Source organism: Pygocentrus nattereri, chromosome 14 (assembly GCF_015220715.1).
Source record: "Pygocentrus nattereri isolate fPygNat1 chromosome 14, fPygNat1.pri, whole genome shotgun sequence".
Taxonomy (NCBI): Eukaryota; Metazoa; Chordata; class Actinopteri; order Characiformes; family Serrasalmidae; genus Pygocentrus; species Pygocentrus nattereri.
Window position 1 is genome coordinate 21,505,832 of NC_051224.1, and position 19,096 is coordinate 21,524,927.

Genomic DNA, 19,096 nt, shown 5'->3' on the forward strand with positions numbered 1-19,096 from the left:
TTTTCTATATCCTTCCTGATTAAAGAAAGCAGGGATATCAAACATGTCAGAGACCTCTGATACACAATTTGCCTGCCTTCCTCCTGATATTTGGAAGAAATTGTGCATAGCTATGGAGCTATGGATGTCCAGCAGGGCCGTCCAAAAGTGTGATGGACAGGATAAACTGTGCTTTCATCCTGTGAGTTGAATATTCCAAGCCGCTCTGCTGTTTGGGATTTGGTATTTTGGGAAGCTGAAAAGTAGCTGAAAGCAGCAACCCAGTCTCTCCTGCCCATCACACTTTCGGACAGCCCTGCTGGACGTCTGGCTGCTGTATCCTTCTTTGTAATAAACTGGCTGCTGACCAAATGTGACAGAGCGACTTTATTTGTGTCAGTTGCTATTATTGGCTACAACATCATTTTTACCAAAAATCTAATTTACATTATTTTTGCAAACCCTGGCTAACAATATGCTTCCATAATAAGCCACGTAAGCAAGTCTATTTGATATTACTTAAAGGGAAATTCCACCAATTTTTCAAAATTTCTGCATAATTAAATACTTAAGATGTAAACAAAGACCGTGGGTAGAATTAGGCTCTGTAGGAAGGTAGCCCTCCTCTAGGATCAGGGTTGGAGACCACTGCATTATACCATGTCTGAGAAATTTTAAGAGAGTTTTGAGAGAGGTGGAGGCAAATAGTCCCCAAAAGTCATGGTGACCCCTGGTTCCTAACACCACCACTGTAAAGACATCTGAAGCATTACACACCAAACCACTCTGAATGATTAAATTATGCAGAAATCAAGCTCAACAAGTATGGAATGATGCATGTTAAACATGCACCCTTTGAACAGCAATCATGCCTCAGGCTATTGACTGCACTTGGAGTAATGGAAAGGACTGTGTGAATTTGATTTGTAGCTGATCTGTCGCTTTAACAGTGCTGTTGGTGATAGTTTGGTACTAAGCAGTGTGTGACAGGGCAGCTGTGATTGGTTTGGTGTTCGGGTCCTGTTTGCGTGGGGAGCTGTGATTGGTTTGGCTGCTTATACTCCACTGTGGTCTTGGACAACGGAGTGGATTCCTCAGCTGTTTTCACTTTCTCACAGACTGGTGCAGAGAGAGACTCAGAGCAAACCACAGCTGAGAGAGGGGAGAGAGAGACTAGAGGAGAGGAGAAACTGAAAGAACAAAGGGCTGTGGGGACACTGTATAGGATAGATTTGAGAAAGATGAGAGAGAGAGGAAGAGATGTGGGGGGCCATTTAAGGTGGAATACAGTCATACACGCCACTGAAACACTTGCACACACTCGCATATTCATGTGTGAGTGTTTCAGAGGCGTGAAAGTGTTTCAGTGGTGTGTGCGAGTGTTTCAGCGGTGTGTGAGAGTGTTTGGGATTTGGTATTTTGGCAAGCTGTAAAGTAGCTGCAAGCAGCAACCCAGTCTCTCCTGCCCGTCACACTTTTGGACAGCCCTGCTCTGACTGCTGTATCCTTCTTTGTAATAAACTGGCTGCTGACCAAATGTGACAGAGTGACTTTGTTTGTATCAGTTGCTGCTATTGGCTACAACATCATTTTTACAAAAATCAAATTTACATTATTTTTGCAAACCCCGACTATACAGTCATACACGCCACTGAACCACTTGCACACACTCACACACACTCATGTTTCAGAGGTGTGAGAGTATTTCAGTGGTATGCGAGCGTATCAGTGATGTGTGTATTTCAGTGGTGTGTATGATGTATCAGTGGTGTGTAAGAGTGTTTCAGAGGTGTGTGTGGGAGTGTTTCAATGGTGTGTGAGAGAGTTTCAGAGGTGTGTGTGGGAGTGTTTCAGTGGTGTGTGAGAGAGTTTCTGTGGTGTGTGAGAGAGTTTCAGTGGTGTGTCAGAGAGTTTCTGTGGTGTGTGAGAGAGTTTCAGTGGTGTGCGAGTGTTTCAGTGGTGTGTGAGTGTATCAGCGGGGTGTGCAAGTGTTTCAGCGCTGTGTGCAAGTGTTTCAGTGGTGTGTGCGAGTGTATCAGTGGTGTGTGCGAGTGTATCAGTAGTGTGTGCGAGTGTATCAGTGGTGTGTGCAAGTGTTTCAGCGGTGTGTGCGAGTGTATCAGTGGTGTGTGCGAGTGTATCAGTGTATCAGTGGTGTGTATCAGTGTATCAGCGGTGTGTGCGAGTGTATCAGTGGTGTGTGCGAGTGTATCAGTGGTGTGTGCGAATGTATCAGTGTATCAGTGGTGTGTGCGAGTGTATCAGTGTATCAGCGGTGTGTGCGAGTGTATCAGTGGTGTGTGCGAGTGTATCAGCGGTGTGTGCGAGTGTATCAGTGGTGTGTGCGAGTGTATCAGTGGGGTGTGCGAGTGTATCAGTGTATCAGCGGTGTGTGCAAGTGTATCAGCGGTGTGTGCGAGTGTATCAGTGGTGTGTGCGAGTGTATCAGTGGGGTGTGCGAGTGTATCAGTGTATCAGCGGTGTGTGCAAGTGTATCAGCGGTGTGTGCAAGTGTTTCAGCGGTGTGTGTGAGTGTATCAGTGGTGTGTGCGAGTGTATCAGTGTATCAGTGGTGTGTATCAGTGTATCAGTGGTGTGTGCGACTGTATCAGTGGTGTGTGCGAGTGTATCAGTGTATCAGTGGTGTGTGCGAGTGTATCAGTGTATCAGCGGTGTGTGCGAGTGTATCAGCGGTGTGTGCGAGTGTATCAGTGGGGTGTGTGAGTGTATCAGTGTATCAGCGGTGTGTGCAAGTGTATCAGCAGTATGTGCAAGTGTATCAGTGGTGTGTGCGAGTGCATCAGTGTATCAGTGGTGTGTGCGAGTGTATCAGTGTATCAGTGGTGTGTGTGAGTGTATCAGTGTATCAGTGGTGTGTGCGAGTGTATCAGTGGTGTGTGCGAGTGTATCAGTGGTGTGTGCGAGTGTATCAGTGTATCAGCGGTGTGTGCGAGTGTATCAGTGTATCAGTGGTGTGTGTGAGTGTATCAGTGTATCAGTGGTGTGTGCGAGTGTATCAGTGGTGTGTGCGAGTGTATCAGGGGTGTGTGCGAGTGTATCAGTGTATCAGTGGTGTGTGTGAGTGTATCAGTGTATCAGTGGTGTGTGCGAGTGTATCAGTGTATCAGCAGTGTGTGCGAGTGTATCAGTGGTGTGTGCGAGTGTATCAGTGGTGTGTGCGAGTGTATCAGTGTATCAGTGGTGTGTGCGAGTGTATCAGTGGTATGTGCGAGTGTATCAGTGGTGTGTGCGAGTGTATCAGTGGTGTGTGCGAGTGTGTCAGTGTATCAGTGGTGTGAGCGAGTGTATCAGTGTATCAGTGGTGTGTGCGAGTGTATCAGCGTATCAGCGGTGTGTGCGAGTGTATCAGTGGTGTGTGCGAGTGTATCAGTGGTGTGTGCGAATGTATCAGTGTATCAGTGGTATGTGCGAATGTATCAGTGTATCAGTGGTGTGAGCGAGTGTATCAGTGTATCAGTGGTGTGTGCGAATGTATCAGTGTATCAGTGGTATGTGCGAATGTATCAGTGTATCAGTGGTGTGAGCGAGTGTATCAGTGTATCAGTGGTGTGTGCGAATGTATCAGTGTATCAGTGGTATGTGCGAATGTATCAGTGTATCAGTGGCACAGTCTGCTGTCATTCTTTACTTCAATGAGTTATTGTGTACATTTAATAGTGTACATTCTCTCTCTCTCTCTCTCTCTCTCTCTCTCTCTCTATCTATCTATCTATCTATCTATCTATCTATCTATCTATCTATCTATCTATCTATCTATCTATCTATCTATCTATCAGCCAGGGAACTATCAGCGGACGGTGAAGAGGACAGAGGATTCGTTCCAGGTGTGTAATGATATAGTGGCGTGTTTTCAGGAGCGAGCACGTGTGGAGCGGCAGTACGCCCAGCAGCTCAGCGAGTGGACAAACAAGTGGAAGCCCATAGTGGATGCTAGTGAGCAGCCTCAGCAACATTACATCATAATTACATAATATGCAGATTTAAAACACTGTAACTTAATATATTCATAACAGTGAAGCCTCTCCGAGTTCACTTCGGTTCTATCTCTCTCTCTCTCTCTCTCTCTCTCTCTCTCTCTCTCTCTCTCTCTCTCTCTCTCGCTCTCTCTCTCTCTTTTCTTTTTCTCTCTTTCTCACCTTTGTGTCTGTCTTTCTCTTTCCTCCCTTAATTTTCTCCTTTTTTCAATTCTGTTCTCTCTTCTCTCCACTCTTTTTTCCCTCTCTTTCACTCACCTTCATCTGTTTCCTTTGCTCTTACTCTCTCCATCTGTCCCATCTATTAATTCCCTTTGTTCTCCTCTCTTTCTTTTTATCATTCTCTCCCATTTCTTTCTTTTTTGTTTCTCTCTCTCTTTCTGTCTCTCATTCTCTTCTCTTCTCTCACACTCTTGCTTTCTCTTCCTTTTTCTCTTTCCTTTCTCTCCCCCTCTCTACATCTCATTATTTCTTTCTTATTTTTCTTTCCCTTGCTCCCTTTCTTTCTCTCTCTCTCTCTCTCTCTCTTACTCTGTCTCTCTCTCTCTCTCTCTCTCTGTCTGTCTGTCTCTCTCTCATTGTCTTTCCTTCTCTCTTTTCTTCTCCCTTTCTCTTGTCTTCTCTCACACTCTTTCTTTCATTCTCTTTTTCTCTTTCCCCTTCTCTCTCTCTTTTTCTTTTTTCCTTCTCTCTCTCTCTCTCTCTCTCTCTCTCTCTCTCTTTCTGTTTCATTCTCTCTCTTTCTCATTGCCCCCCCTCTATTCAGGTCCTCTGTACGGCTCTCTGTTGCGGGCGTGGCAGTGTTTTCTCTCCTCCGCTGACCGCCTCTCCACTCTTCACGCCTCCATCTGTCGCTCGCTGGTTTCGGAGGATGGAGACCGGGTCAGGACGTGGCAGAAGGAGACCTTCCACAAGAAGATTTTTGGAGGATTCAGGGAGTCGCAGGATTTCGACACAGGATTTGCTCGTGCTCAGAAGCCCTGGGCTAAAAGACTCAAGAAGGTTATTAACCTCTTAAACCATCCAGAAGTGTAGAGTTATTACTGTGATTTCACTATAAATTCAGTTTATTTTATGTGATATGTAACAGACTGTGGTCAGAACAATAATATCCAGTCAATTTTGTTAATTTGTCCATTTTGTTCATTTGATTATTTGATTGTGTTCGGGTTTAAAATAGCACAGCAGGATGGGGTGGCACAATATCAACGTAAACATTATACTAATCAGCGAATAGCTAGTCTTCATATCACCCTACCAAACGATTCTGTGGCCCTGAGTACAGTTACAGTAGCTAACTGTGGTGATAAAACTGTGCTGAGCTGTTTTTAAGTGTTCAGTGTTGGACAGTGTCTGTGTGGAAAAGCCACTGGAACAGGTCTAGTCAGATACTTAAAGCTCTTAAACTTTAGTTAACTTTGTAAATACAGTGTAGCACAATGTTTGCAGTACCGCTGCCACCAAATTTAATAATGTATTGGCTGGCGGGCCACATATAATGTGAAGCCGTGGGCCAGTTAAAATCTATCTGCACGCTGCATTTGGCCCAGGTCAGGACTCTGTACAGGCCTGTCAAGTTCTTCCACACCAAACTTGCTTTGGACACCCTGCTGTAGAGGATGCGTTAACTTACACTATATTGCCTAAAGTACTCGCTCGTCTGCCTTCACATGTAGATAAACTTGAGTGACATCCCATTCTTAATCCATAGGGTTTAATATGATGTCGGCCCACCCTTTGCAGCTATAACAACTTCAGCTCTTCTGGGAAGGCTTTCCACAAGGTTTAGGAGTGTGTTTACAGGAATTTTTGACCGTTCCTCCAGAAGCACATTTGTGAGGTCAGACACTGATGTTGGACGAGAAGGCCTCGCTCGCAGTCTCTGCTCTAATTCGTCCCAAAGGTGTTCTATCGGGTTGAGGTCAGAACCTTGCTTTGTTTACTGGCCGTCATGTTGGAACAGAAAGGGGCCATCCCCAAACTGTTCCCACAAAGTTGGAAGCATGAAGTTGTCCAAAATCTCTTGGTCTGCTGAAGCATTAAGAGTTCCTTTCACTGGAACTAAGGGGCTGAGCCCAACTCCTGAAAAACAACCCCACATCATAATCCCCCCTCCACCGAACTTTTACACTTGGCACAATGCAGTCAGACAAGTACAGCGCTTGGTGATGTAAGGCTTGGATGCAGCTGCCCGGCCATGAAACCCATTCCATGAAGCTCACGCTGTCCTTGAGCTAACCTGAATACCACATGAAGTTTGGAGGTCTGTAGTGATTGACTCTGCAGAAAGTTGGCGACCTCTGTGCACTATGTGCTTCAGCATCCGCTGATCCCACTCTGTCATTTTACGTGACCTACCACTTCGTGGCTGAGTTGCTGTCATTCCCAATTACTTCCACTTTGTTATAATACTACTGACTATGGACTGTCGAATATTTAGTAATGAGGAAATTTCACGACTGGACTTGTTGCATCCTATCATGGTACCACGCTACAATTCAGTGAGCTCCCATTCTTTTACAAATGTTTGTAGAAGCAGTCTGCATGCCTAAGTGCTTGGTTTTATACACCTTTGGCAATGGAAGTGATTGGAACACCTGAATTAAATCTTTTGGGGTGAGTGAATACTTTTGGCAATATAGTGTATTTTCACTCCAAAGAAATATAGAATTTGACCGGAGGATTATATGACTGAATATTGATTGTAATACTGATCCCATTCACTGCAGCAAATCCCTCCGTGTACTGATGCTGATTTTAAAAGCATTCCCATAAGCTTTTAGGTTCCAAGCCACACTCAAGTAAACTGGCCCATGTTGAGTTTGTTAAATTGTCTGTTAAATTGAATTGAGCTGCAGTCTGCAGGAGGGTGTTAAACTCGGTGGGAGTTTATTTAACACTGGAGGATTTTACTGTGTGGGCTTTATTCCTCACTAAACCCACAGCTGCTCCTGTCCTGCACTGTTAACCCTGACTCTGCTGGTGGTGTCTATGTTTGTAGCTGGAGAAGGCGAAGGCCGCGTTCCACAAGGCGAGCCGCAAGGAGCACGTGGCCCGTGAGAGAGAAACTCACGCTCAGGGAAACCCTGACATCGCCATTGAGAAACAGAGGAAGATCCAGGAGGAGAGAGAACTCGCCCAGCAGGAGACAGAGAAAGTGAGTGTGTTCCTGCACTGTATGTCCAGGCAGCCTTAATAATGAGTGAATACTCACTCCCAGTACTGACCCAGGCATTCAACTCTCTTCTGTGAAGCCTTTGCATTAGATGTTGGAACATTGCTGTGAGGATATGATTAGTGAAGTCAGGTGCTGCTGGATGGTCAATTCTGGATAACAAACTCATCTCAAAGGTACTGGATGGACCTCCATCACTCTAGAGAGTGCAACTCCACTGCTCCACAGCACAAAGCTGGGGGGATTCAGACCCCTCTAGCCTATGTTTGGTAATGGGCATGCTGGCCTTAGGCTCATGTGCCGCTGCTCCAGAGTGTCTCATTCTATTGGTCATTGCCTGTGTCACCTTAAAGTAGCTGAATTCATTCATTAGAAGGGCTGTCTGGATACTTTTGGATATATAATGAATAAATATAGCAAAAATGTTTATAACTGTAATGTGTGTAATGTGTCAGTCTCACATGGACTATTACACCAGGTCCTGGTCAAAACCTAAATGCAGAATTCACCAGTAATTCCATTGCTGGGGTGTAAAGTGTTTCAGAGAGATTAATGGTCAATTGTAGAGACTCAGATTTCTTTACAGTGGTGGTGACAGGAACCAGGGGTCATCATGACTACAACACAAATACAGACTGTTTATTTACTCTCCCAAACCACCAGTGAACCTACACGAGTTTAATATATAATGTTGATGATGGTCTCATAGTGTTAATGGTTTTAAATCTGAAAAAATAAGTTTTCTTTGGGAACTATTTTGCCTCATAGCAGTGTATATCCCTCCACCATAAACTGATTAAAAAAGTTTTACAACAAAACCTTATTTCAGAATTATTGTAAAACAATGTCTCAGACATCAGGCACTGTATTCATAACTATGGAAACTTTGCGTGAGGGAGCTCTTAGAAGCATTTTCTGCTTCAGATCCAGTTCCTGTTCCTATCACCACCACTGTGAACAGTTCTGACAGCACTGTGCTGTGTGTGTGTGTGTGTGTGTGTGTGTGTGTGTGTGTGTGTGTGTGTGTGTGTGTGTCTGCAGGTGAGAGCCCGCTATGAGAAGGTTCTGGAGGAAGTGACGCGCTATGCTCCAAGATACATGGAGGAAATGGAGTCCATCTTTGACCAATCACAGGAGGAGGAGAGGAAGAGGATCAGCTTCCTGAAGCAGGCCTTCCTGTCCATCCACAGACACCTGGACGTCACCAACAACGAGAGGTACGAACTACTGACTCTGTGGTGAAATTAACCGGGACTTTTCAGTGAATATGAGTGAAACAGAACAGAGACGAACAACAACACAAACAAACTGACACTCACTTCATGTTGTTCTGTCTTTTGTTCTCTGATTGGATAGGTTACTGTTTTCTGTCCTCTGATTGGATAGGTTACTGTTTTCTGTTCTGTGATTGGATAGGTTATTGTTTTCTGTTCTCTGATTAGATAGGTTATTGTTTTCTGTTCTCTGATTAGATAGGTTACTGTTTTCTGTTCTCTGATTGGATAGTTTATTGTTTTCTGTTCTCTGATTAGATAGGTTACTGTTTTCTGTTCTCTGATTGGATAGGTTACTGTTTTCTGTTCTCTGATTGGATAGTTTATTGTTTTCTGTTCTCTGATTAGATAGGTTATTGTTTTCTGTTCTCTGATTAGATAGGTTACTGTTTTCTGTTCTCTGATTGGATAGTTTATTGTTTTCTGTTCTCTGATTAGATAGGTTACTGTTTTCTGTTCTCTGATTGGATAGGTTATTGTTTTCTGTTCTCTGATTAGATAGGTTATTGTTTTCTGTTCTCTGATTAGATAGGCTACTGTTTTCTGTTCTCTGATTAGATAGGTTACTGTTTTCTGTTCTCTGATTGGATAGGTTATTGTTTTCTGTTCTCTGATTGGATAGGTTACTGTTTTCTGTTCTCTGATTAGATAGGTTACTGTTTTCTGTTCTCTGATTGGATAGGTTATTGTTTTCTGTTCTCTGATTGGATAGGTTATTGTTTTCTGTTCTCTGATTAGATAGGTTATTGTTTTCTGTTCTCTGATTAGATAGGCTACTGTTTTCTGTTCTCTGATTAGATAGGTTACTGTTTTCTGTTCTCTGATTGGATAGGTTATTGTTTTCTGTTCTCTGATTAGATAGGTTACTGTTTTCTGTTCTCTGATTGGATAGGTTATTGTTTTCTGTTCTCTGATTGGATAGGTTACTGTTTTCTGTTCTCTGATTAGATAGGTTACTGTTTTCTGTTCTCTGATTGGATAGGTTATTGTTTTCTGTTCTCTGATTGGATAGGTTACTGTTTTCTGTTCTCTGATTGGATAGGTTATTGTTTTCTGTTCTCTGATTAGATAGGTTATTGTTTTCTGTTCTCTGATTAGATAGGTTACTGTTTTCTGTTCTCTGATTGGATAGGTTATTGTTTTCTGTTCTCTGATTAGATAGGTTACTGTTTTCTGTTCTCTGATTAGATAGGTTACTGTTTTCTGTTCTCTGATTGGATAGGTTATTGTTTTCTGTTCTCTGATTAGATAGGTTATTGTTTTCTGTTCTCTGATTAGATAGGTTACTGTTTTCTGTTCTCTGATTGGATAGTTTATTGTTTTCTGTTCTCTGATTAGATAGGCTACTGTTTTCTGTTCTCTGATTGGATGGGTTACTGTTTTCTGTTCTCTGATTGGATAGTTTATTGTTTTCTGTTCTCTGATTAGATAGGTTACTGTTTTCTGTTCTCTGATTGGATAGGTTATTGTTTTCTGTTCTCTGATTAGATAGGTTATTGTTTTCTGTTCTCTGATTAGATAGGCTACTGTTTTCTGTTCTCTGATTAGATAGGTTACTGTTTTCTGTTCTCTGATTGGATAGGTTATTGTTTTCTGTTCTCTGATTAGATAGGTTACTGTTTTCTGTTCTCTGATTGGATAGGTTATTGTTTTCTGTTCTCTGATTGGATAGGTTACTGTTTTCTGTTCTCTGATTAGATAGGTTACTGTTTTCTGTTCTCTGATTGGATAGGTTATTGTTTTCTGTTCTCTGATTGGATAGTTTATTGTTTTCTGTTCTCTGATTAGATAGGCTACTGTTTTCTGTTCTCTGATTGGATAGGTTACTGTTTTCTGTTCTCTGATTGGATAGTTTATTGTTTTCTGTTCTCTGATTAGATAGGTTACTGTTTTCTGTTCTCTGATTGGATAGGTTATTGTTTTCTGTTCTCTGATTAGATAGGTTATTGTTTTCTGTTCTCTGATTAGATAGGCTACTGTTTTCTGTTCTCTGATTAGATAGGTTACTGTTTTCTGTTCTCTGATTGGATAGGTTATTGTTTTCTGTTCTCTGATTAGATAGGTTACTGTTTTCTGTTCTCTGATTGGATAGGTTATTGTTTTCTGTTCTCTGATTGGATAGGTTACTGTTTTCTGTTCTCTGATTAGATAGGTTACTGTTTTCTGTTCTCTGATTGGATAGGTTATTGTTTTCTGTTCTCTGATTGGATAGGTTACTGTTTTCTGTTCTCTGATTAGATAGGTTATTGTTTTCTGTTCTCTGATTGGATAGGTTACTGTTTTCTGTTCTCTGATTAGATAGGTTACTGTTTTCTGTTCTCTGATTAGATAGGTTACTGTTTTCTGTTCTCTGATTGGATAGGTTATTGTTTTCTGTTCTCTGATTAGATAGGTTACTGTTTTCTGTTCTCTGATTGGATAGGTTATTGTTTTCTGTTCTCTGATTAGATAGGTTACTGTTTTCTGTTCTCTGATTGGATAGGTTATTGTTTTCTGTTGTTTTCTATTGGAAGCTTTCATATTTTCTATGCTGTGATTGGATCCATTTGTATTTTCTGTGATCTGATTGGATACTTCCATGCTTTCTATATTCTGATTGGATGCATTCATATTTTTATGTGCTGACTGGATTAATTAATGATTTCTATCTTCTGATTGGATACTTTTTTACTTTTGCTGATTAAACAATTATTATTATTATTATTAATAATAATAACAATAATTAAAGGTATGATTTGCAAATTTATACAATTGTCCTCAATGTTTCTCTCTTACCTCAAATGTAGTTGACCAGCCACGACATGTTTGATGTCTGAATTGTTGTTTCTTTCATTTTGCACCTGAGCTACTAGGCTAATGTAGCTAAGAAGTAGTGCAAGTACAAGTACTTCTCATTCAAAGAGTTTTCTTTATTTTCATGACTATGAAAATTGTCGATTCACACTGAAGGCATCAAAACTATGAATTAACACATGTGGAATTATATACTTAACAAAAAAGTGTGAAACAACTGAAAATATGTCTTATATTCTAGGTTCTTCAAAGTAGCCACCTTTTGCTTTGATTACTGCTTCACACACTCTTGGCATTCTCTTGATGAGCTTCAAGAGGTAGTCACCTGAAATGGTCTTCCAGCAGTCTTGAAGGAGTTCCCAGAGATGCTTAGCACTTGTTGGCTTCACTCTGCGGTCCAGCTCACCCCAAACCATCTTGATTGGGTTCAGGTCTGGTGACTGTGCCTTAAATTTTGAATAAATCCCCAACAATGTCACCAGCAAAGCACCCCCACACCATCACACCTCTCCTCCTCCATGCTCACGGTGGGAACCAGGCATGTAGAGTCCATCCGTTCACCTTTTCTGCGTTGGTGGTTGGAACCAAAGTTCTCAAATTTGGACTCATCAGACCAAAGCACAGATTACCACTGGTCTAATGTCCATTCCTTGTGTTCTTTAGCCCAAACAAGTCTCTTCTGCTTGTTGCCTGTCCTTAGCAGTGGTTTCCTAGCAGCTATTTTACCATGAAGGCCTGATGCACATAGTCTCCTCTTAACAGCTGTTCTAGAGTTGTGTGTGCTGCTAGAACTCTGTGTGGCATTGACCTGGTCTCTAATCTGAGCCTATGTTAATCTGTGATTTCTGAGGCTGGTGACTCGGATGAACTTATCCTCCGCAGCAGAGGTGACTCTTGGTCTTCCTTTCCTGGGGCGGTCCTCATGTGAGCCAGTTTCTTTGTAGCGCTTGATGGTTTTTGCGACTGCACTTGGGGACACTTTCAAAGTTTTCCCAATTTTTTGTCTGACTGACCTTCATTTGTTAAAGTAATGATGGCCACTCGTTTTTCTTTACTTAGCTGCTTTTTTCTTGCCATAATACAAATTCTAACAGTCTATTCAGTAGGACTATCAGCTGTGTAGCCACCTGACTTCTGCACAACACAATTGCTGGTCCCAACCCCATTTATAAGGCAAGAAATCCAACTTATTAAACCTGACAGGGCACACCTGTGAAGTGAAAACCATTTCAGGTGACTACCTCTTGAAGCTCAAGAGAATCCAAAGAGTGTGTGAAGCAGTAATCAAAGCAAAAGGTGGCTACTTTGAAGAACCTAGAAAATAAGACATATTTTCAGTTGTTTCACACTTTTTTGTTAAGTATATAATTCCACATGTGTTAATTCATAGTTTTGATTCCTTCAGTGTGAATCTACAATTTTCATAGTCATGAAAATAAAGAAAACTCTTTGAATGAGAAGGTGTGTCCAAACCTTTGGTCTGTACTGTATATACACCACCAATTAGCATCACGCTAACTGCAGGCCACAGACTGTGTGGAGGTGTTCAGAATCAATAGTGGTTTCTGACACTGTATGATTCACTGTTGCCTACAAACATGGGCTAAATTTAGCTTACAAGATGGCTGCTGTGCAAACAAAATATTTTTGTTTCCAGTGACAATTTTCCACTGAAATTTAGCCTGAATCTAAATCTGTTCTGGAGAACCTGCCCTTAATGAACTCTCTCTCTCTCTCAGTGTGAAGGCTGTGTACAATGAGCTCCACAACACTCTGATGAGCATTAATGAGCAGGACGATCTGCGCTGGTGGAAGAACACTCATGGTCCAGGAATGCCCACTGACTGGCCTCAGTTCAAGGTGCAGCTCCAAAATTTAATACAGATGTGAGGCTTCAGCTCATGCAGATGTCAGGGAGTGTGGAACACTACCTTCTTTTGACATTTGCAATGCAGTTAACACTTCTACAGAAACTACACTATCATGATCCAGATCATCTGTAAAGCATATTACCAACAAATGGCAAAACATTTATAAAATAAACAGGTAGACAGACACAGAGAAATAAATACTTGCATAGATAAGTATGGGTAGATAGATAGATAAATGTGTATATATACACCAATCAGGCGTAACATTATGACCACCTCCTTGTTTCTACGCTCATTGTGCATTTTATCATCCACTCTCTATATAGGTGCGCTTTGTAGTTCTACAGTTACAGACCGTAATCCACCTGTTTCTCTGATACTTCGTTAACCCCCCTTTACCCTCCACCACGTCAGTGTTACTGCAGTGCTGAGAATGATCCACCACCCGCATAGTACCTGCTTTGTGAGGGTCCATGGGGGTCCTGACCACTGAAGAACAGGGTAAAAGGGGGCTAACAAAGTATCAGAGAAACAGATGGACTACAGTCTGTAACTGTAGAAATACAAAGTGCACCTATATAGTAAGTAGAGCTGATAAGGATATGTGATCCTAGATCAGTCTGAAACATAGTGTTGTAGTAATCGTGAGCTGGTCATGTAGGTTGTAAAGATATTGGAACTTGTTGGTTTGGGTCACTTTGATCTTTATCTCAGTTTATTTGTCTGCAGGGTTTGGTGACTGTGCTTGTTCCTCTCTCTCTCTCTCTCTCTCTCTCTCTCTCTGTCACTCTCTCTCACTCTCTCTCTCTCTCTCTCTCTCTCTCTCTCTCTCTCTCTCTCTCAGGAATGGGTACCAGACAAGAAACAGAAAAAAGGAAAAAAAGAGGTGGAGCATAAAGCGGTCGTCATGGAAAGAAGGTGAGTCAGTCTTCAGTCAAGATTCAGCTTAAGTCACTGAACAAACAAGAAAAGAAAACGTTCCTGACTGACTATTACGAATTATGTTTTGTTTATTTTTCATCTATCTTGGTTTTATAAGGACACTGTATGTAACTGTAAACAGTATGATATACCTTATTTCCACCACACTGTATATCCAGCAAAAATGGTATCTTGTCAAGTAAAATGGTCTTAAATGTGGTCAATAAATCTAAAATTTCTCCTGTTGAAATTGTTGTAAACCTAATTTATGACTTTTTAGCTTTCTAGACAATTTTACTTGTTTTAAGTGATTTTATTAAGTAAAATAATGTCACTACATTTGCAGATATTCTTGATTGTTTGAAATGTGCTGGAAACCAGCAAAATAATCTGCCACTATAGTGAGATATGTTTACTCAATAAAATCACCTAAAACATTAAATAATGTCTAGAACTAAGCTAGATAATCTTATAATCAGTACACAACCATCCAAAATGGGAAAGATTAGATATATTGACTAGATTGAGGATCATTTCACTTGACAGGATACTATTTTTTAGTAGTACATTTGTAATAATTTTGGCTATAACAATATTTTAAAAGAATAATAGCTGACTTTTAAAAAACTCTAATAAAGTCTTTAATAGTCATAATTTAGCTTTGATATGTCTTGAATTTGTGAAACCTATCCCCAGCAATGCATAGCATGAAAGACCTTCATATGATCTAGTGTAGTTAGTGATGTAGATTTATATATGATCTGTTATTTGATGTAGTGTATTTGTGTTTGTAGTGAACTTGTGTGTTCTTCTCTCTCAGTGTGATGATCGGTGGAGTACGGGTCAGAGCGCTGTATGATTATGTTGGACAGGAGCCAGATGAGCTCTCCTTTAAAGCTGGTAACTCAGTCTTGCATGTCGCTGTTTGTTTGTGTGTATAAATTTACTGTTTTATTTTCTTATTATTGTAAAACCCCATAATTTTATTAGGCCTGTTGGGAATTGTTTTATGTTGTTTTATTTTCTCGCTTTGTTACTTTTCTTTTGTTTTAGCTGTTATTCATTTGTAAGATTTACTTCAGGAACCAATTTTTAGACAAAATACTGACTAAATTTGAAATATTGGGGGAAACGTTTAGCAAGACTAGTCCTTCTCCCAAAGCTAGTGATTAATTAGTAAAGTAATTTTGTTTGACGAAAATATTTTTGAAAGTAATCAATACATTCAGATTAAGCTTATTTTATCTATGTATACAGCTATAGTACTGCACAAAAGTCAGAGACCACCTTCATTTGTTTAATTTCCTTTCAAACAGCCATTAAGCACAAGTTCTTCATTTCTCAGATTCAGGAAAAAAAACAGAAAGCCTATTGCTGTTGTCAGCTCTTTACAGGAGAAGGACAAAACTTTACTTTACTTTTAATATAAGTCAGTGGAACCAGATGTACTTCCAAGTCGTTTTGGGCCATTTATTTTAGTCCATTCTTCATGAACTGTACACACAGTATAAAGGGCATCAGGTATTTTCAAATTATGCTAGAAACTGAAAAACACTTGCTGCTAAGTGATACAGCTGACTGACGGAGGCACAATGCAGGCTGGGCTAGTGGACGCACAGGCCTGGTTAGCATGCTGCTATGCTAAAGGCTAAATCAAGGCTAAAGGCTAGAAGAGTCCAGCGTTTCCTTCCGTTCTCAAAATAACATTAACTCGAATTGTAAGTGGCCAGGCAGCGGCAGACGAGTGACTACTGACAGAAGCAGCTCAGCTGTTCAGGTTAGCAGCTCTGTTAGCATGTTTTTCACACCAAAAACGTCCGTTACAGATTCTGCCATGAGCATTTTTACTGCTGCTTATTGTCCCAAACCGCCAACGTGTTCAGTTCTGCCTACTGGCGCACATGAATGTGTCAGAAATTGCTTCATGTCACTGATACCGATACTATATTTAAGTGCCAGTAGTTTTAACTAGAAATGAAAAAATGAAGGGTGGTCTTTATTTTTGCTCAGTACTGTACATATGAGAGAGTTGGGTATTGAGTGTGCCTCAGAATGAGCTGTAACCCTCTGTGTGTTTGTGTATGTTTGCAGGTGATGAGTTTCTGAAGATTGAGGATGAGGATGACCAGGGCTGGTGTAGAGGGATGATGGACGGAGGCAGGGAGGGACTTTACCCAGCAAACTACGTAGAGGTGGTGTAGGGCCATGGGAGAGACATATACATGCAGTCTTTCCTGAAATGGACTGTGGGACGTATTTTTGATTCTCTGATATCCTCTGATAGTTTGACTTTCAGAGAGAGTCCTGACTGGTCAAATTCCAGTCAATGTGGAATGAAATCGATTGTGAAGAAGCAGAGGTCAGATAAAGTTTATTTTTATTGTGTTGCTTGATACAAGTAGACCCAGTAGGCCTGTAAGATGCGGTAAAGTCAAATCAATATTGACCTTTTCTACTTTGTTAGTTCATGTCCCTGGCCAGATTAAGTATAATTCATCATTTAAAAGACTAAATTATTGTTTCGCTGTAATCTTCCATGTAAACAGAATGACTTTTGCCCTGCCTCAAAATATCTCTTGAATTTTTTATGATGTCACTGTGCACCAGTAGGTGGGGCAAAGTAATATTAACCAGCAATATCATGTTTCATGTTTCCCACCTCCAGTTATTATAGAGATAAAATGCTCAGCTGGCTCAGAGACCCTTTGATACCATGTTCCCCTCTAAAATATGTCACAGTGCGAAAGGAGAATGTGTTATGATTTCTCATTCAATTTAAGCTTTAAACAGAAGGAATATGATAATAATTTCACACCAAGAATACACAGGACTGTGCAAAAGTCTTGATATGTAGACCTATTTATTTGGGTAGTAAGCATTTATTTGTTCAATTAAGTATAACTTAAGATCTGACAGGTCAAGATAAGATTTTTCACAAATTTGTATTACAGAAGCAAATATTATCTTAATTTAAGAATCTTATCTCACAGCATCTTATCTCCAGTTAGGAAATCTGGACTTACTCGATCAAAGTCGGCAATCAACAATCAACAGTTACCTAGCCACCGACCATGGGCAGACAACGTAAACACGTAATCAAAATCAAGTTAACATTAGTTAGCCAGACAGCTAACGTTAGCTACCGTTACGGAGGTAAAAATAAGGGTCAAACAAAACTAAAGCGCGATAAACTGAGCGTTAATAATGTTGTGTCAGCGATTTGTGCTATTTATCAGAGCGTCGTCGCTCTGCAGTTTCAGTTTCCCAAACGCTTTAACCAAGCTCACTAACGTTATTCCTTCTAATAAACAGGCCCCGTTCAGCTCCGTCTCCTCATTATTCACCACCATCACTGTAATATTATATCAACAACATTAACACACGAAGATGGAGATTGTGACTGCAGTGACTGGGGTTTTAAAACGCTGTTAGAAAAAAAACAAGTCAAAGCACCGTTTTCAGTTTAGATAAATGTTGTTATACTGGTTATAGTGAACTGTGCTGCCTCTCACTGCATAAAAACACAGAAACAGACAGTTAAAACAGAAGATATGACCCTCTGGGGTTTATCTTAAAGTTAGGACAGTATTTAGGAGATTTAGTCTAGTTAGGATGTTTATGTGATGGTGTTTTCTTATCTGGAGTTAACCTAATGATAAGATTATGAACTTAAGAACTGTTGTTCTGTAATAGCTTCTGTCCTAAATTTAGTCCTGACTGAAGTTGTCATGGTGACTAAACAGATAAGATTTCGGACTTAAATTTCTGTAATATGGTCCCTGGTCTGTTTTCTTCACATGCTGCCTGCCGAGATGAACAGCTTTAAAAACATTTTCTTGGTTGTCTCTGTCTTCTGCACAGTGCTGTACAGTTTTAAACAGTGATAGACGAGTGAAGCTGATGCAGTCAGAAAGTGCTGCCCCTGTTCTGCAGTCCATACTTCAACTTCTCAGCTGTGGTCATCCAGGCTACTGGACCTCTACTCTGTCCAGAGCTGGCCTGACCTTTCCACGCCACTTTTCTTCGTTTCTTTGTTTATTTTATTTCAGTCTGCTTTTCAGTGTAGAATGAAAAGGCCCAGGCAGAAGGCTGGACGGAGGTGGTCAGTGTGAGGAGTAAAGTGTTTATGAAGGGTTCAGATTAGAAACTGTACAAGTTGGAAAATAGTTGCTTTCGCAAGTGGCTTCATCTGAAAGTTTTCTTGAGAAAATGTTATTTAGGTTATATTCTGACTCTTCTGTCTGATGCTGGGGCGTCTACAGGGGCATTCAACAACACTTACAGTGAAATATTGTAATATATTAAAAGGTCATGTAGAGCAGTACACATTTAGGCGTAAAGCATATGTGCGAATAATGCCGTCTGGAGTATTTCAGGAGCTGCATTTCACGCTTATTCAGAATGAGAACTTTTATAACGTTAACAGTTCCAGTTCTGCTGGTTTATCAGTGTTAAGGCCGATTTATAGTCTAAGTCAGAAGTGTTGCTCAACATAAAAACTGTGGTTGACTGATGTTGCAAGCTTTCGTGGTCAAACCATCAGAATAGAACATCATCTGTAGCTTCTGTGAAAACTTGAATGATGTTGCAGCTACTGAAGCAACAGTGAAACCACACAAAACAGTCTGGAAACAGCTGCTACAGTGAATCTGCGTCAACAGTTGGGATTTAAATTGTCTCTATGGCAACCAGAAATACTACTTACTTTCCACACACATGTGTTTCACTCATGAGTGATGCAGGGTTGCCAGATTCACAGTCTTTCTCAAAAGTCTGGTTAGTTTAAAAGTGTGGAGTGGGGAATGTTAGACTGTCACACGGTGTGTTTTCTGCTTGGACTACCTTTTTAACCCTTGTGTGGTGTTGATGTTGTTGTTACTCTGTCACATAATTTTTTTCTGAGTCATTACAGCCATAGTAATTTATGTAAAAATTCCAAATGTTTAAAATATCACGTGTCCATTGTAGGGTTCTCCTTTAGCAGCTGTAGCCAGTCAGCAGCCTGTCCATGTTGTCCACCCTCACACACACACACACACACACACACACACACACACACACACACACACATACACACACTCTAACAGC

At 40.8% G+C, this 19,096-nt stretch overlaps 1 protein-coding gene across 1 annotated transcript in view; it reads left to right on the forward strand.

Annotated features, from left to right (window-relative positions):
• si:ch211-51c14.1 (protein kinase C and casein kinase substrate in neurons protein 3) overlaps positions 1–17,330 on the forward strand; it is a 31,096-nt gene extending 13,766 nt beyond the window's left edge. Inside the window, exons 3-10 of the mRNA XM_017697386.2 lie at positions 3,777–3,933; positions 4,741–4,976; positions 6,976–7,131; positions 8,191–8,366; positions 12,956–13,076; positions 13,932–14,005; positions 14,829–14,908; positions 16,100–17,330. Coding sequence (XP_017552875.1) covers positions 3,777–3,933; positions 4,741–4,976; positions 6,976–7,131; positions 8,191–8,366; positions 12,956–13,076; positions 13,932–14,005; positions 14,829–14,908; positions 16,100–16,209 — 1,110 coding nt within the window. The 3' untranslated portion in view covers positions 16,210–17,330. The remainder of the gene's footprint in view (positions 1–3,776; positions 3,934–4,740; positions 4,977–6,975; positions 7,132–8,190; positions 8,367–12,955; positions 13,077–13,931; positions 14,006–14,828; positions 14,909–16,099) is intronic.
• The last annotated feature ends 1,766 nt before the right edge of the window (positions 17,331–19,096 follow it).